The sequence below is a fragment of the Ranitomeya imitator genome, chromosome 5 (assembly GCF_032444005.1).
Source record: "Ranitomeya imitator isolate aRanImi1 chromosome 5, aRanImi1.pri, whole genome shotgun sequence".
Classification (NCBI taxonomy): domain Eukaryota; kingdom Metazoa; phylum Chordata; class Amphibia; order Anura; family Dendrobatidae; genus Ranitomeya; species Ranitomeya imitator.
This window is the reverse complement of record NC_091286.1, coordinates 95,997,644-96,022,381: the sequence shown is the minus strand read 5'-3', so window position 1 is coordinate 96,022,381 and position 24,738 is coordinate 95,997,644. Positions and strand designations below refer to the sequence as shown.

At 47.1% G+C, this 24,738-nt stretch overlaps 2 protein-coding genes and 1 long non-coding RNA gene across 3 annotated transcripts in view; 2 read left to right on the top strand and 1 right to left on the bottom strand.

The window, feature by feature from the left end:
• The first annotated feature begins 4,425 nt into the window (after positions 1-4,425).
• LOC138680557 (uncharacterized) lies at positions 4,426-5,336 on the top strand. Its single transcript, XR_011321655.1, has 3 exons — positions 4,426-4,689; positions 4,850-5,006; positions 5,127-5,336. It is a non-coding gene; the product is annotated as an uncharacterized lncRNA (long non-coding RNA).
• Positions 5,337-7,950: 2,614 nt separating this feature from the next.
• LOC138680556 (uncharacterized) lies at positions 7,951-8,862 on the bottom strand. Its single transcript, XM_069767910.1, has 2 exons — positions 8,608-8,862; positions 7,951-8,466 (listed from the first exon to the last, which is right to left on the bottom strand). Exons 1-2 carry the CDS (start codon positions 8,721-8,723, stop codon positions 8,031-8,033), a joined length of 552 nt encoding a protein of 183 aa, XP_069624011.1. The 5' UTR covers positions 8,724-8,862; the 3' UTR covers positions 7,951-8,030.
• A 9,256-nt stretch (positions 8,863-18,118) lies between these two features.
• The window catches only part of RIN2 (Ras and Rab interactor 2), a 215,154-nt gene continuing 208,534 nt past the window's right edge, over positions 18,119-24,738 (top strand). The window contains exon 1 of the mRNA XM_069768938.1: positions 18,119-18,232. The gene's annotated coding sequence lies outside the window, so the exon portion shown is untranslated. The remainder of the gene's footprint in view (positions 18,233-24,738) is intronic.

The window sequence follows — 24,738 nt, the reverse complement described above, 5'->3', positions numbered from 1 at the left end:
ATAATACACTCTTCGTAGTGCTCCATATAGTATAATACACTGCTCAGTCCTCCATATAGTATAATACACCCCTCATAGTCTTCCATATAGTATAATACACTCCTCAGTCCTCCATTTAGTATTATACACTCCACATAGTCCTCCATATATTAAAATACACTGCTCAGTCCTCCATATAGTATAATCCACTGCTCATAGTGCTCCATATAGTATAATGCACCCCTCATAGTCCTCCATATAGTATAATACACTCCTCAGTCCCCCATTTAGTATTATACACTCCACATAGTACTCCATATATTAAAATACACTGCTCAGTCCTCCATATAGTATAATACACTCCTCATAGTGCTCCATATAGTATAATGAACCCCTCATAGTCCTCCATATAGTATAATACACTCCTCAGTCCTCTATTTAGTATTATACACTCCACATAGTCCTCCATATATTAAAATACACTGCTCAGTCCTCCATATAGTATAATATACTCCTCATAGTGCTCCATATAGTATAATGCACCGCCATCGTCATCCATGTTGTACAATTCACTTCCCATAGTATGATGGACCATAGTTCTTCATATAGTATAATATATTCCCCATAGTCCTCGATTCAGTATAATGCAGCCCACATATAGTATAATACAGCCACCCCACAGAGTATACTGCAGCCCGGCCATACAATACAATGTAACCCCCATAGAATATAATGCAGCCCCCCTCACAGTATAATGCAGCCCCTCATACAGGGGCAGTGAGAAAGACATGAGCAAATGGTGACTAGGGGGCAGGGGACAAGGACACAAGGGGAGTAGGGGAGACAGGCACAATAGTAATATAGGGGGGCTAGGGAGCAAGGAAGACAGGCACAAGGGGACACTTGGGGGCTAGGGGGCAGGGGAGAAGGTTAAAAGGGGACTAGTGGGCAAGGGAGACTGACACAAGGGGACAAGGGAGACTGGCACAAGGGGACACACAGGGACTAGTTGGCCATGGAGACTTAGAAGGGGACACACAGGGACTAATGGGCAAGGAAGACTGGCACACGGGGACAAGGGACACAAGCATAAGGGGACAAGGGAGACAGGCGCAAGGCGACACACAGGGACTAGTTGGCAAGGGACACTGACACACGGCTACACACGGGGACAAGGGATAGAAGCACAAGGGGACTCATAAGGACTAAGAGGAAGGGGAGAAGGGCACAATGGGACACACGGGGACTAGGGTGCAATGGAGACAGGCACAAGAGGACACAAGGGGACTCCGAGGGCAGAGTAGATAGGGACGCAAGGGGACAGAGGAAGATGGGGGGGGGAAACTTGGGAGGAGGGAAGAAGGGGGCACAGGGATTACAAGGACAGGGTAGATGGAGAACACACGGTGAGAAAGGTGACAGGGGAGACTTGAGAGCAGGGCAGACGAGTCACACGGGGACAAGGGGCAGGGAATGCATGGGGGGTGCAGGAGGACTCAGGGCATGGGAGATGAGGAGCATTGGGAGACCAGGGGAGGAGGAACAAGGTGTGTACGGGGAGCCCAGAGGAGCACCATGACCTGAACCTGGGGACCTACTAAGACATGGGGCACGGGACAGCAGGGAGGAAACGGGGCTGGTGTCACAGGGGGCCAGGGACGCTGGGGGCCGAGACGGCGACACACGGGCAGCAGACACACCTCACTTCCGCCGGTCCCGTACACCTCCATGTTCATCCCCGGATCCTCCATATGGCTGAGCCGCTGCGGCATCCCCCTCCTGGGCGGCTTGGTCCACGTGCCCCCCACTAGCTCCGGCACTACCTGTTCCCGGTCCCAGCAGCCGCCTCAGGCTTTGCCAATATGGCGGCCACCATCACCAGAACCTGCAGAGCTGAATCCTGACATTGCAGCTTCTGAATTCTCACAACGCATGCACTGCACACTACTAGGATTCTCCCTTGCCGGTGGACGGTCATGTCAGCACAAGTATGCGATTTATATACCTCTGGCCACATTCCAACTAGACATGCCCGGCCTCGCTCAGTTCATTTTCACTGACGGAGGCTACACATGTCTAGTCAGCATGTGACCGCACGTATGTAAATCGCCAGCACGACAGAATCCTGACAGCGTGCAGGGCGCACTGTGAGAAGTCAGAAGTCTGCAGTCACAAAGAATGACTGCAGACTCATTACAAACCTGGACAACCCCTTTAAAGCTCCTAACATAAATAAAAACATGAGAGTTAGTCAGTATCACAAATAACATTTACATCGAGGTACCTTATAGATGACGTCGTCTCTGGAGCCATTCTTCTTTTCTTCATCTTGTCCAGATCCCATGATGAGTTTTCTCATCCACAGCCGTCTCTGCAGACTTCCATCTTTTCCGCTCTTTTGCAGAAAGTCTCCACAAGATGCTCTTAAAGATACAAGTGTCATTATAATGCTCTGGAATAAAAAATTGCCCCTCACTATATTGTCTGCACAAAATATGACCCCCACACTGTCCTTCTTATGGTACATACTCTTCACACTGACCTCTCCTTTCTATACCGGCCCCCTCTTCACACTGTCCACTCACACTGTGTCCCCCCTATAGGGCCCAGTATTTATACTCCATATTTATACTCCATCCTCCCACCCTGTGTGCATGGCTCCCCCATCCTTCTCCCCTGCGTTCACGGCTCCCCCATCCTTCTCCCCTGCGTGCTGGGCTCCCCCATCCTTCTCCCCTGCGTTCACGGCTCCGCCATCCTTCTCCCCTGCGTTCATGGCTCCCCCATCCTCCCCTGCGTTCACGGCTCCCCCATCCTTCTCCCCTGCGTTCACGGCTCCCCCATCCTTCTCCCCTGCATTCATGGCTCCCCCATCCTTCTCCCCTGCGTTCACGGCTCCGCCATCCTTCTCCCCTGCGTTCACGGCTCCCCCATCCTTCTCCCCTGCGTTCACGGCTCCCCCATCCTTCTCCCCTGCGTTCACGGCTCCCCCATCCTTCTCCCCTGCGTTAACGGCTCCCCCATCCTTCTCCCCTGCATTCATGGCTCCCCCATCCTTCTCCCCTGTGTGCTGGGCTCCCCCATCCTTCTCCCCTGCGTTCACGGCTCCCCCATCCTTCTCCCCTGCGTTCACGGCTCCCCCATCCTTCTCCCCTGCGTTCACGGCTCCCCATCCTTCTCCCCTGCGTGCTGGGCTCCCCCATCCTTCTCCCCTGCGTTCACGGCTCCCCCATCCTTCTCCCCTGTGTTCACGGCTCCCCCATCCTTCTCCCCTGCGTTCACGGCTCCCCCATCCTTCTCCCCTGCGTTCACGGCTCCCCCATCATTCTCCCCTGCGTTCACGGCTCCCCCATCCTTCTCCCCTGCGTTCACGGCTCCCCATCCTTCTCCCCTGCGTTCACGGCTCCCCCATCCTTCTCCCCTGCGTTCACGGCTCCCCCATCATTCTCCCCTGCGTTCACGGCTCCCCATCCTTCTCCCCTGCGTTCACGGCTCCCCCATTCTTCTCCCCTGCGTTCACGGCTCCCCATCCTTCTCCCCTGCGTTCACGGCTCCCCCATTCTTCTCCCCTGCGTTCACGGCTCCCCCATCCTTCTCCCCTGCGTGCATGCCTCCCCTATCCTCCCACCCTGCATGCATGGCTCCCCATCCTTTTTCCTTGTGTGCATGGCTCCCCATCCTTTTTCCCTGTGTGCATGGCTCCCCGTCCTTTTTCCCTGTCATACTTACCTCTTACCGCGCAGCACAGAACAGAACTTCCTTCCTGGCATCTCTTCTGCAGCGTCTTCCTTCCTGTCTTCAGCGGTCACATGATAGCGCTAATTAAGGTCATGAATATGCGCATATTCATGATCTTAAATTAGCGGTACCATGTGACCGCTGAAGACAGGACGCGCTGCCGGCGCTGAGATGCAGTTGCAGCCACCGCTGGAGGAAGGTGAGTATTACGTCTTCAGGGAGGGGGAGCGGGAAGGAGGGAGGAGGGGGGGCGGGAAGGAGGGAGGTGGGAAGGAGGGAGGGAGGAGGGGGGGTGGGAAGGAGGGAGGAGGGGGGGCGGGCACTTGACCCCAGAGTTTTATAAAAAAAAAAAAAAAAAAAACTAGCAGCGCAAATCCAGTTCTGCCGCCCTCTCTTCTGCCGCTAGTAGCGTCCCTGGCCGCACTGCAGGGGCCCCCCAGAGCTGCACCGGTTGAACCGGCGGTATGTCCGCCCATGAACATGGTGTCGGCCGGTGCCTCTGATCTGCCGGGGGGAGGGCCCCTGACCAGCCCGGGCCCCGTCGCAATGGCGACCGCTGCGACCGCGGTAGTTACGCCACTGGCAGCGGGTATGTATACCAGGCAGACTGTCCTTATTGTAATATTCTTTACTTTTCTGTACCCTTGTTTTTCTTTACATTTTTCTTGTATCATCCTTTTCTGAAAGTTGTCTTTCATATTCCTGCCCTTTCTCATCTTCGTGTCTTATTTTTTCCAAATGTGGTTGAGCAAACTTAAATGATTTTCTTTTAATTTTAGGTTTCACAACGGGACGACGACCGGATTGATAATGACCTGCTGATCAGTCTGGTCCAGGAGCGAGTCCCGTTGTGGGACAGCCGGGATCAACAGCACTCCGTCAATAGTGTTCTCCGTCGTTTGTGGAGTGAGGTGGCCCAAGCGTTGTGGGATGGCTGGGAGAATTCCCCGCCACGGGTCCGTAATGCATTTGGTAAGTATTGCACGGTAGTGTGAAGCAACAGACCTTGGCCATGCTCTCTTGACTGTGTGTGATGAAAGAAACTTTTAGTAGTTTCTGTCATCACACACAGTCACGAGAGCACGGCCAAAAGTCCTTATTCTGACCATTATATTTTATTGTTATTTCACAGTGGACAAAGTAAGGACACGTTGGCGTTCCATGAAGGACCGCTTCAACAAGGACCTGCGTGCAGAGAAGAGTGCAGCTAGTGGTTCCGGAGCAAGGCACCGGCTCTACAAATACCACCGTGTGTTGGCCTTCCTGAGACCGGTCCTTCTCATGAGAACGTAAGTATTTCTCACATGCCTCCGGTTGTATTGCATAGACATAATCAGTCATTTTTAATTCCACAGGATGTACCGTCTTGTTATAGTTTGGTATTAATTTTCTGTTTTCTTTTTTCACAGCACACACTGCACGACTGTCGCCACAGGTTCTGGAGCGGTCCTTCAGCTGGCAGCCACGGACCCGTCCCAGCCATCCAGCAGCGCAGCACCAGGTGGGTCTTCCACACTCACTGGAGACCAGGGGGCTGGCCCATCAGGTCTTCCCCTTTCGCAGTCCTCTTTCGCTGCACCCATTTTTGCGGGCTCATCCCGGCAGCGACAGAGGGCTTCGGATAGGTCCCTCATGCCCGAGTTTTTGCACTTGAGCTCGGTTTTACACGAAGCTATCAAGGCTTTAGGTGACAGAATGGATGTGTCCCATAACCTGTTAGAGTGCCGCATCCAGGATGTCGCCAAAAGCGTTGATCAAGTGAAAGCCGACCTCCAGAAGCCAGCTTATCATTTTTTTAATCAAATCGAACAGGGCATGTCGGAACACCTTAGCCCTGATCTCCAGCTGAGTGTGATGCAGGCCTGCAATGTTGCTTTTGTGCAGGCTATGCAGCAGAGTCAGAGTCGTAATGTGGCGGCATATCCAACTGTGCCGTCACTGTCACAAGTAAACACTATTCCTACCTCTGCTGCATACCACTGCACGGCCACCTCTATTCCCTCTACAGGTGTACTCCACTACAGCGCCAACACGATGACGAGTGCTGTTGGACATCCCACCGCCACCACCGTGACGACCGCTGCTCCGGCTTGGACCTCCTCCGCTCACACCACGATGACGCAGGACCCTGGCGTGGCTTATCGGCCCGGCACCCTCTCGATGCAGCAGGACCCATCCATGCAATATCGGACCGGCCCACCCCCGATGCAGCAGGACCGAGGCCTGGCATATGGGACCGGACCCACCCCGATGCAGCAGGACCGAGGCGTTGCTTTCCGGGCAGGACACCCCCCCGATGCAGCAGCACCCATCCATGGCGTATCGCACCGGGCCCCCCATGATGCAGCACGACCAAGCCATACCTTTCCGGACAGGACCCACCCCGATGCAGCCCACCCCGATGCAGCAGGACCCATCCATGGCTTTACGTTCCCCCCCCCCAACGATGCACCAGGATCCTGGGAGGGTTTTTGTTTCCCCCCCCCCAACGAGGCACCAGGATCCTGGGAGGGTTTTTGTTCCCCCCCCCAACGAGGCACCAGGACCCAGGCGGGACTTTATCTTTTCCCCCATTGGACTCAGACATTGCCGAGCGCTCCACAATGGAGACTGACTGTTTAATTGTGGAGCCGGGTCCTGACGTATCTCCCGCCTACACTTTACAACCTAGCCCCAGAAGACTTCCCCCAACCCGGAAAACCCAACGTAAAACTGGCAAAACTCATAAAAAACAAAAAACTTTGATTATTCCTCCCCCATCACCTACCGATGTGTCTCAACCTTCCAGTGTGTCTCAAGCCCCTCATGTTTTAAGCCCCATCCCCGAACTTCCAGACCCTTCAAGTTTTCTTGCCCATTCTCCTGCCACCTCTGCCTCCTCCACAGTGAGCCAGGCTTCAGTTCTGAATACCCCCCAGTTACGTCACTCAACCCCAAGCCGGCGTGGTTCAACCCGGCGCGGTACCAAGAAATAAATTGTTGTTTTTCCTCAATAAAAAAAAAAGATTATTTGCAACAATTATGTTTGGTTTATTGTGTCTTTCACCGCTCTCAATACACACCAATAAAGTTTGTCACACACTTATTCTTTTGGCCTACACATATCTCCAGTAGTATAAAATACCAGACAACATCTATATGTGTTTCTTTAGTATACAGATATGAGTTGGCCAAAAAAATAGCAGTTATTTCCATACTCTTATTTTTAATTTTTAACTAGTGTAGTGTCACTGTCCAAAGAGAAAATGGTGGCAATCAAGTTCAGAACTCAACTGAACCGGTCAGATGTCAAAATAGACACCTGACCTGTTTAGTTGATTACTGACTTGTATATTCACCCTATTCTATATAGCACATTATGTGACAATTTTTGTCAAACTGATAGGACAATGGTTGGCACACGCTAACTATCTATCCTCACCTGGGCAGGTGTAAGAAATTTTGAATTCATGATCATGTATATGTTCATCATGAATTCATTATTTCTTACACTTGACTTGACAGGTATAGAGAGCGTGCCAGTCTTGACGCAATGACGTCAAGAAGATTACCAATAAATAAATTTAAATCTGGTTACATTATTATAAGTATGCGTGTTTATATCATTCTTTGTAAACCAAAATAGGGAGTGCAACAGAGGTCAATTATGATTAAAAAAAAATCTAATTATTACCTCATCAACTATCACCCACTCCTGGTTTTGGATTACAAATTATGATATACATATCTACTGCCCATCTTTGTTCAACCTTTTTTTAGAGAGGAAAAAGACAGGAGACCTGGTGAACACAACAAAGTTTATTAATTAGAAAAATTTGTATCAGTATTTAATAATTGGTAAACATCAACATACAACAGGACATTTAAACAACATTGTCCTGCCATGAAACCCGTCCAATATCGGACACAAAATAGGCCGCAAATTGGTCCCGCATAAGACCAACGGCTGCAGTTGACCGCATCGGGTGATGCTGAAAATCTGGCAATGGGTGTGAAACTGGTTCATCAAGTTCAATGTGGGGTCGCTCCTTAGCCATTATATAATTGTGTAGAACCACACAGGCTTTGACAACCTCGTCCACAGTTTCCACTTTTAGATTGATGGCTGTTGCAAGAATGCGCCATTTAGCAACCAGAATGCCAAAGCTGCATTCTACGGTTCTTCTGGCCCTGGTCAGTCTGTAGTTGTATATTCTGCGTGTGTGGTCCAAGTCCCTACTAGAATAGGGCTTCAGGAGATTTTCACACATCTGGAAGGCCTCATCCCCAACCATAACAAATGGCAGCGGTGGGCCTTGACTGTTGGGGAGAGGCTATGGAGGGGGAAAATTAAAATTGTTGCCATATACCCGACGGCCCATATCCGAGCTCTTGAATGTCTGGGAATCATTGCCACGGCCAAAAGCTCCAATGTCCACGGCGATGAAGCGACACTCCGCATCCGCTATTGCCATGAGCACTACCGAAAAATATTTTTTATAATTAAAAAACTCAGATCCGGTTCTGGCAGGTTTGACAATGCGGATGTGCTTCCCATCCACCGCCCCTAAACAGTTTGGAAAATCACACACGTTCAAAAATGTTTTTGATATTTCCCGCCACATGTCCACGGTGGGTACGGGTATAAACTCCTCACGGAGTACATTCCATAACGCACGACAGGTGTCCACAACAATTCCGGACAGGGTTGAGATTCCAAGGCGGTATTGGAAGTGCAGGGAAGATAAACTCTCTCCTGTGGCCAGAAATCTAGAAGAAAAGGAAACAAAAACAAAAATTAAAATCTGCTCTTAATGGTGTTTTTAAATAAGAAAAAGGTAAAAAAAAAAAAACAAAATACATGTCATAACCAAAAATTTGGACTGTCATTGGTTTAGTTTTGGAACGTACCGTAATGTCACTAACAGACGTTCCTCGGGTGGAATTGCTCTACGGAGCCGTGTGTCCTGTCGCCGTATGGAACCTTCTACACGAGACAGTAAATCCCGGAAAGAATCCTGAGACATTCTGGTGTAATCCTGGAATTTCTCCGGGTTGGCATTCAGCTCCGCATAGAGCGTGTGATATGCTCCACGGGTCTCACGCACTTCAATGATGGGGTGCCTCCAAAAACGCCGACGCTGTCTCCTTCTCCATCTTTGGCGGTTTCGGTCTTGCTCCCAAGCAAAAACACAGGCAAGGAAAATCTTGAAGCTGAACTCCAGTTTGAAATAAAAGTGCGCCATTGAAAGATCCATCATGACACCGTAAACAGTAGCAAGCTCTGAAAATTTCTGTTCCCCTAGGGTCTATATATTGATTGCCAATCATGTACGCCCTCTCTGTTCCCATTGGTTGTGTCTGGTAACCTTTTTTTTTATTTTTTATTTTTTTTTAAAATCCCCCAAAAAACGCAAACGCATGCAAAAACGCATGTAAACGCGTGTAAACGCTGCGTTTTTTTGACGCACGCGTTAAACGCGTGCGTCAAAAAAACGCAGTGTTTACACGCGTTTACATGCGTTTTTGTACCATGCGTTTTTTTAAAAAAACGCATGCGTTCAAAAACGCAAGTGTGAAACCAGCCTTAACAATATTGTGGCAAGGATTGCTCAGGTAGCACGTCAGATCTGAAGGACTGAGCTTGGCAATTACACAATAAAAGAAACGGTCTCATAAAGTAAATAAAACAACAGAAAGAGAATGGCGCCTTGTGTAATACATTCTGACAGATTAGTTTCAAAGCAGAGATACCCTACAAGGGGGTCCAGTGATGTAGTGTTGGTTATCAGCAAGTATTTTTTGCTTCTTAAAGGGAACCTGTCACCTGAATTTGGCGGGCCCTTTTTTCGGTCCGATGGGCGGTGTTTTCGGGTCTTTTATTCACCTGTTCTTTCCCGCTGGACGCAATATTGTTTTGAAGTTCATTCTCTTTCCTCCGTAGAACACACGTGCGCAAGGCAATCTTGCCTTGCGCACGCGCAGTATGCTTTGCCCAACTGCGGGCAAAGCCGAAAAGCATTAGTGCGCATGCGCCGGCGCACTATGTCCTGGAACACAGCAAAATACTTCCGGGACATAGTGTGCAGACTGAAAAAAGGGCCCACCAAATTCAGGTGACAGAGTCCCTTTAACTCGTGGACCATTAGTAGCTCCTAAGTCCTTCTATCAGTGAAGTATTGAACCCCATATCCCCCAAGTACATATATTGCACTTTAAGAAAATGCTGATTTAATTATAGATTGCCCTTTGACCATCTAGTTATTTTGTACTTTTTACTGAAATTGAAGATGAAATTTGAAAAATAAAAAGTGACATTCTTATATCACTTCATTTCACTAGGCAATTTAAGGCCCACATCCATGAGCATTAAAACAATACTGTGTTCAGCCACCGTGTGTTTCTTTGTATAAGTGTGCTACACAGACAGCTGTCAATCACTGATAGGACCACCCATGTGACCAAATAACATAGGAAGGGCAGAGGTTTCATTTTAAACATAGATTACCAAGAAACAGAAAGATGATCGGCACAGAGCTTCACTATAGCGCAATTGGAGATTCGCTTAAACGATCTGTTTCAGAAGGACAGATGAGGTCTCCCTTGCTGTGAGCTGCGGGTGGTGCTATGCAATCGTCAGAGTTTTGTACAAGACCATATAATGAGAAGAAAAATGATGCAGCACTCACCCTTGCGCTTCTTCCAAGTGTGCTCTTTATTCAGCAAAACATACTATGCATAGTATGAACCGGAATACGCAGTGATCTGTGAGGGAGCGGGAGTGGGGAGAGACCGGACGACAGCTGTTTCGCGCTACGGCGCTTCTACAGGTCCATGCATGGCACTGGAATGTAAGTAAGTAGTGTTTTTTTTTTTTTACGTTTACGCTGGTAACCAGGGTAAACATCGGGTTACTAAGCACGGCCCTGCACTTAGTAACCCGATGTTTACCCTGGTTACCAGGGGACTTCGCATAGTTGGTCGCTGGAGAGCTGTCTGTGTGACAGCTCTCCAGCGACCACACAGTGACGCTGCAGCGATCGGGATCGTTGTCTAGATCACTGCAGTGTCGCTAAAAGTGACGGTACCCTTAGTCTTTTCCCTTGGTTTTATACATGGTCTCTTGGTCCTGACCAAATATTGTCTGACTTCTCTGCCTCACGGTCTGTCTGTGAGAAGTGACTAGCCTCACAACTATATATCAGTCTGCTCAGCTCCCCCTGCTCTATAACATACTACCTGCTGCTTGGATTGCATTTTCATGGTTACAGATTCCATTAATTCTTGTATATGTTATTCACTATTTTATTTTTTTTTTTTAGAAAACATCTCTATAGTTCTTTAGATTTGTGTATCCTACAGCTAAACTAGATTTGTTAGTTTACAGATCTATAACATAAAACAAGCTGTTACATTTAACCACTAAAATTCTGGAGACTATTCACAATTATACTATAGAAGAATTTAAAAGCAAATGCATTCCTTTGATTTGAAATTATTATTATTTTATACTGGAGATGTTACTAGAACTCAAAATACAATTTTTTTATTTGTTGTCATGACCGCTTGACCTGATTACTGCTATCACATCTCATTACAGATGCAGGGTAGTGCTTTTTTCTCCATCATGCTTTATAATGCACCTCATATCATTCAGAAGAAGCTAACACATGGAGTGCTGGTTTTCATTACTGCCAGAATATAAATGTAACTAACTGCAAGCAGTTGACAGCTGTCCCATGGCATAATGAAGTCCACAGTGCCAGATCTGTCATACGTGATGAATATCGCTATTAATGCACCCTATTGGCTCATAATCGGGTTCGTTAGGGTTCCATTGTTGTATCCATAATTTTAACACTACGTGCACCCCTCAAATCTGAGAACAAGCTATTCTATGTTCTCTATATTACATTTATCTATTTCCTTCTCATCACTTATCTCCCTCAACCTCATAGCTGCAGCTATCTCCAGGCAGAACAAAAGGATCAGGTGTGTTGACATTCAATATGTCCTTCATTCTTCCTACATAGTCTGTTGGGGGAGATATAGTGCCCCTTATACACAACAGATGGTCAACTTCTCTTACCAAAATCGACAAGCTTGGTTGGCACTAAACTGTGTACGGGCGTCCTTTACTGTATGAGCATGAGGTCATCCCTGCATTTTGTGACTTAATTTGGAAATGACGCATAGGATGTAAACTTTCAGAACTATAAAAAAAGAAGCCTGTTAGAAAGACAGACATTTTACATATTAGTCGTTTGGATATTAGCCTCATCGTGCTTTTTCTTTTTATATAGAAACATCCACAATGTAATTTCACTTTAGATATGGAAAATAACGATAGTGAAGTGTGTGGCCTCCCTTTCTTTGACCTGGACATTACATTTATACAGCTTCGAATTGCTGGGTTCTCATATTCGGCACCTGGTCCTGCTCGGCCCTTATTCACATTGACGTCACTTTGGCACATGGTAAGGTTTTAACACTAGAGGTTAGGAACATCATGATTTGTGTACTCTGGTGGAATCGGGCTTTTAAGCTTTTCTTTTCTTAATCAAAAATGGCGTTTACTAAGTCCCCTATGCTATTTATATGCACTATTGCTTTTAATTATTTACTATATACTATACACAAATGTACAATAAGAAAGGGGAGAATTATAGGGTCAGATATATGCTGAAAATTTATCACAAAGGCGATTATATTCATCTACTAAAGTGTCCGTGCTGGCATATAGTAGTATATCTACATGGAAAATACATTTACATACAGATTGCATATAAATAAGAAATATAAAATAACATATGGAAACCCAATTGAGCATCTCTGACCTAAACCCAATTGAGCATCTCTGGAAAGACCTGAAAATGGCTGTCCACCAACATTCACGATCCAACCTGACGGAACTGGAGAGGATCTGCAAGGAAGAATGGCAGAGGATCCCCAAATCCCAAGAAGACTCATGGCTGTACTAGCTCAAAAGTGTGCTTCTACTCAATACTGAGCAAAGGGTCTGAACACTTATGACCGTGGGATATTTCAGTTTTTCTTTTTTAATACATTTGCAAACAATTCTACATTTCTGGTTTTTTTTCAGTCAAGATGGGGTGCAGAGTGTACATTAATGAGAAAAAAATGAACTTTTTTGGAATTTACCAAATGGCTGCAATAAATCAAAGCGTGAAAAATTTAAAGGGGTCTGAATACTTTCCGTACCCACTGTATATGTATAACTATGGCAAAATGAGGAGAAAGAGGAGTATTCAGGTTTAAAAGAGGTATTTTTTATTAGTTATGTATAATAGAACATACCGTAGGTACAAAACAATTACTAAAGAAAATAGGATGAAGTGTACAAGGATAAAAATATAGGACCACTGGTGGCAAACACCCACCAAAAACAGGCAAAAGCGCTTGTTCAATAAGGTAAACAATTTAAGGTGATTGTAACATAATAGCCTGAACATTCTTATTGCTGAGAACAACTCTTACCAATAGATGCAGAGGGTGGATGACACCGGGCTGGATCCAAAGAACCCCAACGCGCGTTTCGCTTTTTTTAGTCCATTGCTTTCTCAAGGGCATACCCTTGGTATCCCCTTGAGAACGCAATGGACTAAAAAGCGAAACGCGCGTTGGGGTTCTTTGGATCCAGCAAGGTGCCATCCACCCTCCTAATCCCCTTGAAAAAGAAATGGACTAAAAAGCAAAACGCACGTTGGGGTTCTTTGAATCCAGCAAGGTGCCATCCACCCTCCTAATCCCCTTGAAAAAGAAATGGACTAAAAAGCAAAACGCACGTTGGGGTTCTTTGAATCCAGCAAGGTGCCATCCACCCTCCGCATCCATTGGTAAGCGTTGTTCTCAGCAATAAAAATTTTCAGACTATTATGTCACATGCACCTTAAATTATTTACCTTATTGAACAAGCGCTTTTGCTTGTTTATGGTGGGTGTTTGGCACCGGTGGTCCTATATTTCTATCCTTGTACACTTCATTCTATTTTCTTTAGTCATTTTTTTGTACCTATGTTCTATTATGCATAACTAATAAAAAATACCTGCAGCCTCTCTGCACCTTGCTGGCAAACATCATCGGAACACGCGTTTTTTTGCCCAGACACCAGGATTATTGGAGCGCAATACATGAGGTAAAGGGTGCCTGTCACCGGCCGGGACAGGAATAACCCCCCCCTCTTAGATATATTAAGACCTGACATTTGTCGGATTGTTGTGAGACTCTTTTGTGGACATCAAGACACATCGTTATTCATTTACCACAAGGACCTTTTCGGATATAAGAGCCGCCAGATGCATGCTGTATCCATCCAGATAAAGGTAACTGGCAAATCAACAGCCAAATATAGCATTCATCGCTTCGTAACGAGTCTTTTATTAGTAGTATCTTAAAGATCATTGGGTCCTTTGGCGCAAATATATATATTTTGTGTTTTTGGAATATTTGACACTGGACAAATAAGGTGGTTTTGTCCGATTATTTGCTGCAGAAGGACCTAAGCCTCAGTGCAGCGCCCTTAGTTGTTTTTAAAATACTATACAGAATATATGATGGGCTATCCCATCTTACTATGAAAACACTATACAGAATATATGAGGGGCTATTCCAGCTTCCTTTGGAGGCACTATACAGAATGAGGGGGCTATCCCAGCCTCCTATGGAGGCACTATACAGACTATATGAGGGGGCTAGCCCAGCTTCCTATGGAGGCACTATACAGAATATGAGGGGCTATCCCAGCTTACTATGAATGCACTATACAGAATATATGTGGGGCTAGCCCAGCTTCCTATGGAGACACTAAACAGAATATATGAGGGGGCTAGCCCGGCTTCCTATGGAGGCATTGTACAGAATATATGAGGGGCTATCCCAGCTTTCTATGGAGGCACTGTACAGAATATATGAGGGTCTAGCCTAGTTTCTTATGGAGCCATGATACAGAATATATGAGGGGCTAGTCCATCTTTCTATGGAGGCACTATACAGAATATATGAGGGGGCTAGCCCATCTTCCTATGGAGGCACTATACAGAATATATGAGGGGGCTAGCCCATCTTCCTATGGAGGCACTATACAGAATATATGAGGGGGCTAGCCCAGCTTCCTATGGAGGCAATATACAGACTATATGAGGGGCTAGCCCAGCTTCCTATGGAGGCACTACACAGAATATATGAGGGGGCTAGCCCAGCTTCCTATGGAGACACTATACAGAATATATGAGGCTAGCCCAGCTTCCTATGGAGGCGCTATACAGAATATATGAGGGGGCTAGCCCAGCTTCCTATGGAGGCACTATACAGAATATATGAGAGGGGCTAGCCCAGCTTTCTATGGAGGCACTATACAGAATATATGAGGGGGCTAGCCCAGCTTCCTATGGAGGCACTATACAGAATATATGAGGCTAGCCCAGCTTCCTATGGAGGCGCTATACAGAATATATGAGAGGGCTAGCCCAGCTTCCTATGGAGGCACTATACAGAATATATGAGGCTAGCCCAGCTTCCTATGGAGGCACTATACAGAATATATGAGAGGGGCTAGCCCAGCTTCCTATGGAGGCACTACACAGAATATATGAGGGGGCTAGCCCAGCTTCCTATGGAGGCACTATACAGAATATATGAGGCTAGCCTAGTTTCCTATGGAGGCGCTATACAGAATATATGAGAGGGCTAGCCCAGCTTCTTATGGAGGCACTATACAGAATATATGAGGGGGCTAGCCCAGCTTCCTATGGAGGCACTATACAGAATATATGAGGCTAGCCCAGCTTCCTATGGAGGCGCTATACAGAATATATTAGAGGGGGCTATCCCAGCTTCTTATGGAGGCACTATACAGAATATATGAGGGGGCTAGCCCAGCTTCCTATGGAGGCACTATACAGAATATATGAGGGGGCTAGCCCAGCTTCCTATGGAGGCACTATACAGAATATATGAGGGGGCTAGCCCAGCTTCTTATGGAGGCACTATACAGAATATATGAGGGGGCTAGCCCAGCTTCCTATGGAGGCACTATACAGAATATATGAGGGGGCTAGCCCAGCTTCCTATGGAGGCACTATACAGAATATATGAGGCTAGCCCAGCTTCCTATGGAGGCACTATACAGAATATATGAGGGGGCTATCCCAGCTTCTTATGGAGGCACTATACAGAATATATGAGGGGGCTAGCCCAGCTTCCTATGGAGGCACTATACAGAATATATGAGGGGGCTAGCCCAGCTTCCTATGGAGGCACTATACAGAATATATGAGGGGGCTAGCCCAGCTTCCTATGGAGGCACTATACAGAATATATGAGGGGGCTAGCCCAGCTTCTTATGGAGGCACTATACAGAATATATGAGGGGGCTAGCCCAGCTTCCTATGGAGGCACTATACAGAATATATGAGGGGGCTAGCCCAGCTTCTTATGGAGGCACTATACAGAATATATGAGGGGGCTAGCCCAGCTTCCTATGGAGGCACTATACAGAATATATGAGGGGGCTAGCCCAGCTTCTTATGGAGGCACTATACAGAATATATGAGGGGGCTAGCCCAGCTTCCTATGGAGGCACTATACAGAATATATGAGGGGGCTAGCCCAGTTTCTTATGGAGGCACTATACAGAATATATGAGGGGGCTAGCCCAGCTTCCTATGGAGGCACTATACAGAATATATGAGGGGGCTAGCCCAGCTTCTTATGGAGGCACTATACAGAATATATGAGGGGGCTAGCCCAGCTTCCTATGGAGGCACTATACAGAATATGTGAGGGGGCTAGCCCAGCTTCTTATGGAGGCACTATACAGAATATATGAGGGGGCTAGCCCAGCTTCCTATGGAGGCACTATACAGAATATATGAGGGGGCTAGCCCAGCTTCCTATGGAGGCACTATACAGAATATATGAGGGGGCTAGCCCAGCTTCCTATGGAGGCACTATACAGAATATATGAGGCGGCTAGCCCAGCTTGCTATGGAGGCGCTATACAGAATATATGAAGGGGCTAGCCCAGCTTCCTATGGAGGCACTATACAGAATATATGAGGGGGCTAGCCCAGCTTCCTATGGAGGCACTATACAGAATATATGAGGGGGCTAGCCCAGCTTCCTATGGAGGCACTATACAGAATATATGAGGGGGCTAGCCCAGCTTCCTATGGAGGCACTATACAGAATATATGAGGCGGCTAGCCCAGCTTGCTATGGAGGCGCTATACAGAATATATGAAGGGGCTAGCCCAGCTTCCTATGGAGGCACTATACAGAATATATGAGGGGGCTAGCCCAGCTTCCTATGGAGGCACTATACAGAATATATGAGGGGGCTAGCCCAGCTTCTTATGGAGGCACTATACAGAATATATGAGGGGGCTAGCCCAGCTTCCTATGGAGGCACTATACAGAATATATGAGGGGGCTAGCCCAGTTTCTTATGGAGGCACTATACAGAATATATGAGGGGGCTAGCCCAGCTTCCTATGGAGGCACTATACAGAATATATGAGGGGGCTAGCCCAGCTTCTTATGGAGGCACTATACAGAATATATGAGGGGGCTAGCCCAGCTTCCTATGGAGGCACTATACAGAATATGTGAGGGGGCTAGCCCAGCTTCTTATGGAGGCACTATACAGAATATATGAGGGGGCTAGCCCAGCTTCCTATGGAGGCACTATACAGAATATATGAGGGGGCTAGCCCAGCTTCCTATGGAGGCACTATACAGAATATATGAGGGGGCTAGCCCAGCTTCCTATGGAGGCACTATACAGAATATATGAGGGGGCTAGCCCAGCTTCCTATGGAGGCACTATACAGAATATATGAGGCGGCTAGCCCAGCTTGCTATGGAGGCGCTATACAGAATATATGAAGGGGCTAGCCCAGCTTCCTATGGAGGCACTATACAGAATATATGAGGCTAGCCCAGCTTCCTATGGAGGCGCTATACAGAATATATGAGGGTGCTAGCCCAGCTTCCTATGGAGGCAGTATACAGTCTATGTGAGGCAGCTGCTTATGAGGAGGAAGCTCGTCTACACCTCAGTACGGGCAGGAGTCTGTGCCATGACTGCACCCCATGCTGGCTGTGGTGGGCTGAGGGGGGTACGTTTGTGTGCCACACGCCTGCATCATTCTTCAATAGTAGCTCGCCCTCTGGTATAAAATAGTGGTCACAGATAGGAGGAGAACGTCTCTGGTGCTTCCAGAAAGACTACAACCCCCACACGTGACGGGGACACTGGGACAGTTTTCCCGTGCGCTGCCCCCTCCTTATCCCTGGCATTGTCTTGCCCGGGGTGAGAGCAGTGTGTAAGTACAGAGGCAGGGGGGAGGGTCGGTAGAGTCCGCGCATGCGCCTTAGCCTCAGTACTTCAGACTTGCGGCTTGTGAATGTCTCGGGGGGAGAGGACACTTCATTCTGCCGGCTCCCGTGATAGCAGATAGAGAGGGCGCTGGGCTCAGGGAAGGACGCTCGCCACCCGTGCAGGGCACCCTGGCAGGTAGGAAGCTGTGCTGGGCACACAGTACCCGGCTAGTGGGCAGGCTGGCAGCAGTGGGTGCTCTTCTCTCGGAGCTGCCCGTCATCCTCAGCCTGTGGCTCAGTCTCATCTTGTTTCTTTCTGCCCTACAACTTTGTAATACTAATGCAGCGCCCATATCATGATGCCCCATGTACATGGCAACTTCTGCCTGCCGTAGGCTATAATGTGCCAGTCAGCGTCTGCGGCAGGTGCCTGAGCAGTTACATGATGCCTCCGGCTTGGCACAGCGACCCATGCCAGATTTACCATGGACTTATGGTGGCCAGCCAGTCCGGCTATAATGTGTGGTAAAGCCGGCATCCATGGCTGGCACCGTTCACACCGCCGTTATTGCCCGTCTTCCCGAACTCCAGCTCTGCTCAGTTAAGCCGTAATATAGATGTCGCCCTACAGTAGTCCGGTATACTGAGTGATAACGCTCGGGGTTTCTTCACAAATACTGGTTGGTTGGTTGTTTTTTGCAAACATTTTTTTAATCCAGTTTTTAACTTACATTTTTTGGGGGATGTTTTTCCTTTAGATAAAGCTAAGGGGAAACGCCTGAAATAGCAGACGTCACCCCACCGGGAGCATTCTAAATGTGTGGAAGAACGACAATGAATCCAGAAACACGCACCAAATGAGAAGGAAAACAGCGTAGTGTGCTTTACATCCCATTATTGTCTTCCCGCTAACTTTTGATTTCAGCGTTTTTTGGAGAAAAAAAACCTTGAAAGAGGAGAAAAACAAAATCAGCAGCCCCTTTACATGCTGGACAGTTTTGAAGCCTGACGAACTCCTTTACTATAATGGGGTCTGACAGGTTTCTGGTAAAGGGTCCAGATTTATCACAGTGATTGCTGTTGTACATTCAGCTCATACTGGCAACTGTTTTTGCACCAACTTTTGGAAAAATTAGCTAAGCCTAGCAGCAGAGGGCTTAACCTAGCGCCAACCAACAAATTTATTATAATTACGGGTGAAAAGGTGGCGTAAATTATGGCAGGCATGGCGGCTGTATCTATGGAAAACAATAAGTTATGACTCTTGGAAAAATATCCCGGACTGGAGTACATTTCTGGCACACAGTGAAAAGTTGTGCCAAACTTGGTGCATCTAAAGGTACCTTCACACTGAGCAACTTTACAACGAGAACGACAACGATCCGTGACGTTGCAGTGTCCTGGATAGCGATCTCGTTGTGTTAGACACGCAGCAGCGATCAGGATCCCGCTGTGACATCGCTGGTCGTAGCTGAAAGTCCAGAACTTTATTTGGTCGTCAGGTCGGCGTGATTCGTCATGTTTGACAGCAAAAGCAACGATGCCTGCAATGTTTTTTCACAGAGCTAACAACCAGCGAGAACGATAAGTACGTCACTGGATCGCTCCTGCATCGTTCTGGAGTTGCTGTGTTTGACATCTCTACAGCGACCTAAACAGCGACGCTCCAGAGATTTAGTTTAGGTCGGATCGTTGTCTATATCGCTGGAGCGACGCTAAATGTGACGGTACCTTTAGACTTACTCAGCATCAAGACCGGTGTACAAGACCCAAGTCTTGGTGGATCAGCCCAACAATATCCTGAGTTTTACCAGTTCTCATAGTACACTGCACAATGTGGTGCAGCCCCAACTACGGAAACAGAGAGAACAATTCTCACTTTACAGCACAGTTGCTTTTGTACCTGCGGCTTTATGGCACAGTTGCTTTTGTACCTGCGGCTTTATGGCACAGTTGCTTTTGTACCTGCGGATTTATGGCACAGTTGCTTTTGTACCTGCAGCTTTACTGGAAAGTTGCTTTTGTACCTGCGGCTTTACGGCACAGTTGCCTTTGTACCTGCGGCTTTACTGGAAAGTTGCTTTTGTACCTGCGGCTTTATGGCACAGTTGCTTTTGTACCTGCGGCTTTACGGCACAGTTGCTTTTGTACCTGCGGCTTTACGGCATAGTTGCTTTTGTACCTGCGGCTTTAAGGCACAGTTGCTTTTGTACCTGTGGCTTTATGGCACAGTTGCTTTTGTACCTGCGGCTTTACAGCACAGTTGCTTTCTACCTGCGGCTTCACGGCACAGTTGCTTTGTACCTGCGGCTTTACGGCACAGTTGCTTTTGTACCTGCGGCTTTATGGCACAGTTGCTTTTGTATCTGCGGCTTTATGGCACAGTTGCTTTGTACCTGCGGCTTTACGGCACAGTTGCTTTGTACCTGTGGCTTCACGGCACAGTTGCTTTTGTACCTGTGGCTTTACAGCACAATTGCTTTTGTACCTGCAGCTTTACAGCACAGTTGCTTTTGTACCTGCAGCTTTACAGCACAGTTGCTTTCTACCTGCGGCTTCACGGCACAGTTGCTTTGTACCTGCGGTTTTATGGTACAGTTGCTTTTGTACCTGCGGCTTTATGGCACAGTTGCTTTTGTACCTGCGGCTTTACGGCATAGTTGCTTTGTACCTGCGACTTTACGGCACAGTTGCTTTGTACCTGTGGCTTCACGGCACAGTTGCTTTGTACCTGCGGCTTTACGGCACAGTTGCTTTTGTACCTGCGGCTTTACGGCACAGTTGCTTTTGTACCTGCGGCTATATGGCACAGTTGCTTTTGTACCTGCGGCTTCACGGCACAGTTGCTTTGTACCTGCGGCTTTACGGCACATTTGCTTTTGTACCTGCGGCTTTACAGCACAGCTGCTTTTGTACCTGCGGCTTTACGGCACAGTTGCTTTTGTATCTGCGGCTTTACAGCACAGTTGCAGATCCGTAGCAGATCTAGTAATCATGGCGGCTTTCAGTACATGGTGCCATCTCACACTAGTAAGTTGTGATTAGTACAGGAAACTAGTTAAAAACTCGTAAAGCAAGAAAGAGGGGAATTCTAAAAAAACCCGTGTAATACAAGCACTTGTGTACGCGGAAATGTCACATGCAGGACACTGTATGGCACCACATAGGGCCCCTATGGGCACCTAGTGCGTCTGTATAGTGCACCAACGAGGTTGTCCAGACTTATAAAAAAGCGAGGATAATCTGCATCATAATTATAAAACTGTTCTGATTTTATTTAAATAGTTTAGTAAGGGTTAAAACCGTCAGGGACATAGAGAAGAATGGCTTCTGAATTAATCTGCTGTCTGCCCTGGAATGATTTCCGAGTCGCCCTCTGGATGAATGTCGCAGGTGGAATTGCTATGAAACCCTGAGATGAAAGCCTCGCAGCTTCCTGGCAAAGTCGACGTTCCCATCTGAGGAAGCGATCTTGCCTGATCATGTCGTTTCATGCAATGGTGATGTCAGATAATAGCCTGATTCATGCGTAGTTCGTTGCTGATCCCCTGAACTGGGGATCCAGCCAACAGAACAGGACAGGCAGTATTCAGAAGGTGACACCTCGCTACGTAGGTCCTGTCTACAATGGATGTCACTTTTTTGGCATTTATGCAGTAATTGTGTCTGAAATGAAGAAATGACTTAAAGGTAAACTGAGCTTTATGGAAGTATTGGAATAGGGACAGGAAGAAACTGGTATCCTTGTTCTAGATATCTAGTTGCTTGTGTTCTTTCTCATTTTTATGGTTGGGGGTCTGACTCTCTTTAAGGGGCTATTCCCATTTTAAAAGATGGGTACAATTGGAAAGTACTAAGTAATCAACTTTCCAATTTACTTCTTATTAACTTTATGCATCGTTCCCCTGATATTAGCACTTTCATATTGCTTACAGCTCATTGCTTAAGAACACGCTCAGTGCTTGCATGCTTTTTCCTATTGAGCTTGTAAGCACTGCCCTGAAGCAGGCTGACACTACTCCTAGCTTCCAATCCCTGCCAGCTTCAGTGTCAGTGTGTTTGTCCGATGTTTCAGAGGTAAGACTGCCTCTTATACCAGCATCGTAGAGCGCACAGTACAGGCCAACAATGCAATTATGCCACTGGTCTGAACTGTCAATCAAGCTGTAGCACCGCCCCCAGCAAGCAAGGAAGCCAGAAGCAAGGGCAACGGAGCACTCCTTAAGGGTATGTGCACACGCTGCGGATTTTGCTGCGGATCCGCAGCGTTTCCGCATGAGTTTACAGTACCATGTTAACGTATGGGAAACGAAATCCACAGTGCACATGCTGCGGAAAAAAAATGTGCGGAAACGCAGCGGTTTATATTCTGCAGCATGTCAATTCTTTGTGCGGATTCCGCTGCGGTTTTACACCTGCTCCAATAGAAAACTGCAGGTGTAAAGCCGCAGCGGAATCCACAATAGAAACCTCGATAAATCCGCAAGAAAAAACTGCAGCGGTTTTGCACTGTGGTTTTTCCAAATCCGCTACGGAAAAATCCGCAGTCCTCCAGAATACGTGTGCACAAACCCTTAAAGAAAGCTTCAAACCAACTTTTTAAGGAAACCAGTCATTTTACATGGGGGAAAACACTTTTTCCAGTGCCACCTATTTGAAATAACTGCCATATAATTCCCTATAATTCTATATATGACTATTTAATGACCTTTGCATCTTGAGCAAGAACGATTAGCCAAGAAACTGTCATAAGGACACAGGAAAGTCATAGATGTATAGAAATGGACAAGTATTATGAGATATTGTAGTTTTGTATGACCACTGTATGGCGCTACCATTTGATCACTGTATGCCAGTTTTATTTATGCTCTATTTTCTCATTAAGGCTACTTTCACACTAGCGTTTTTTTAAATCCGTCACAATGCGTCGTTTTGCAGAAAAAACGCATCCTGCAAAAGTGCTTGCAGGATGCGTTTTTTCCCCATACAGTTCTATTGACGACGCATTTGCGACGGATTTGCACACTTCGCATCCGTCTTGCGACGAATGCGTCGTGCTTTGGCGGACCGTCGGGAGAAAAAAACCCTACATGTAACTTTTTTTCTCCTGACGGACCGCTTTTTCCGACCGCGCATGCGCGGCCGGAACTCCGCCCCCACCTCCCCGCACCTTACAATGGGGCAGCGGATGCGCCGGAAAAATGCATCCGCTGCCTCCATTGTGCAATGCAGCAAACGCTAGCGTCGGAATCTCTCCCCGACGCATTGCGACGGGGAGATTCCGACGCTAGTGTGAAAGAAGCCTTATTCTATGTTTTTTGTCACTTTGACAACAGTTTAGGGAGGTGTTTAGGGAGGTTTGTCCTAAAGTCTTTAAGTCTACTTTCACACTAGCGTCGTTTGAGATACGTCGCAATGTGTCGTTTTGGGGAAAAAAAACGCATCTATGCAAAGTCCTGCATAGACTAACATTAGCGGCGCATTGCCTCACGTCGCAACCGTCGTGCGACGGTTGCACTGTGTTGTGGCGGACCGTCCGAACAAAAAAACGTTGCTTGCAACGTTTTTTTGAGCGTCGTGTCCGCCATTTCCGACCGCGCATGTGTGGCCGGAACTCCGCCCCCTCCTCCCAGCAACTCACAATGAGGCAGCGGATGCGCTGGAAAAATGCATCCGCTGCCCCCGTTGTGCGGCGCTTCCACAGTATGCGTCGGTACGTCGGCCCGACGCACTGCGACGGGCCGAGTATGACGCTAGTGTGAAAGTAGCCTAACAGACTTGATATTGTGGTTCTGAATTGTAAGGTCACGTTCACACGTTCAGTATTTTATATTAGTATTTGTAAGCCAAAACCGGGAGTGGGAGATAAATAAGTGATGATGTGTTTCTATTATACTTTTCCACTACTAATTTGGGCTTACAAATACTGATATAAAATACTGACCAAATACTCAATGTGTGAACGTGGCCTTATTTAGTAATACTGAAACATAGTGCTAATATGTAGCACCGGTAACAAGCAAAATCCAAATCTCCTTGGTGGTCAGTTGGATGCATTTCTTTATCAGAAAGACGGGAGCTTTTTACTGAAGGTAGACATTCATTTGGCCATATGTCTGTCTGCACAACCATCGCATGGTTACATCATAGCCTACAAATAAATGGCATTGTGTGATATCAGGTCCTGCTACGTCTGGGCTCCAAAAGCTGAAGTCACCGTCTAGCAGCATGATAAATTCAGGCACAGACATTTATTTAACTGCAGAACAAAAATTATCCCACCGGCGGTCCTGCCTCATCTTCTCACTAATCTACAAAGCATCGCAACTAGGATTTATAGTATATAAAGTGGCCAGAATACGAACAATCCCACCAGCGACATGCCAAATTGAACTGGCCACTGGCCGAGGATCAGTTAAAAAATGAAGGATTGTGCAAATTGGCGAATGATCGGTTGAATATTTTTTGGCTGAGCACAGGTGAAAATTCCCAGCCTCTAGACTCTCAAGGTTAAGTTTAGATTTGATTTTGGTGGGATCGATTGACCATCTAGTTTGCATGACCTGCCTTATGCTACTGGCCATGAGGTTAGATCTAGCTGTTGGAGTTTCATCAGCTGATCTTTTTGTTTGGGGTGGAAATAGACCCCATAAGGGTTCACTCACATCTGCGTATAAAATCATCTAGTGCAATGTGAGAATA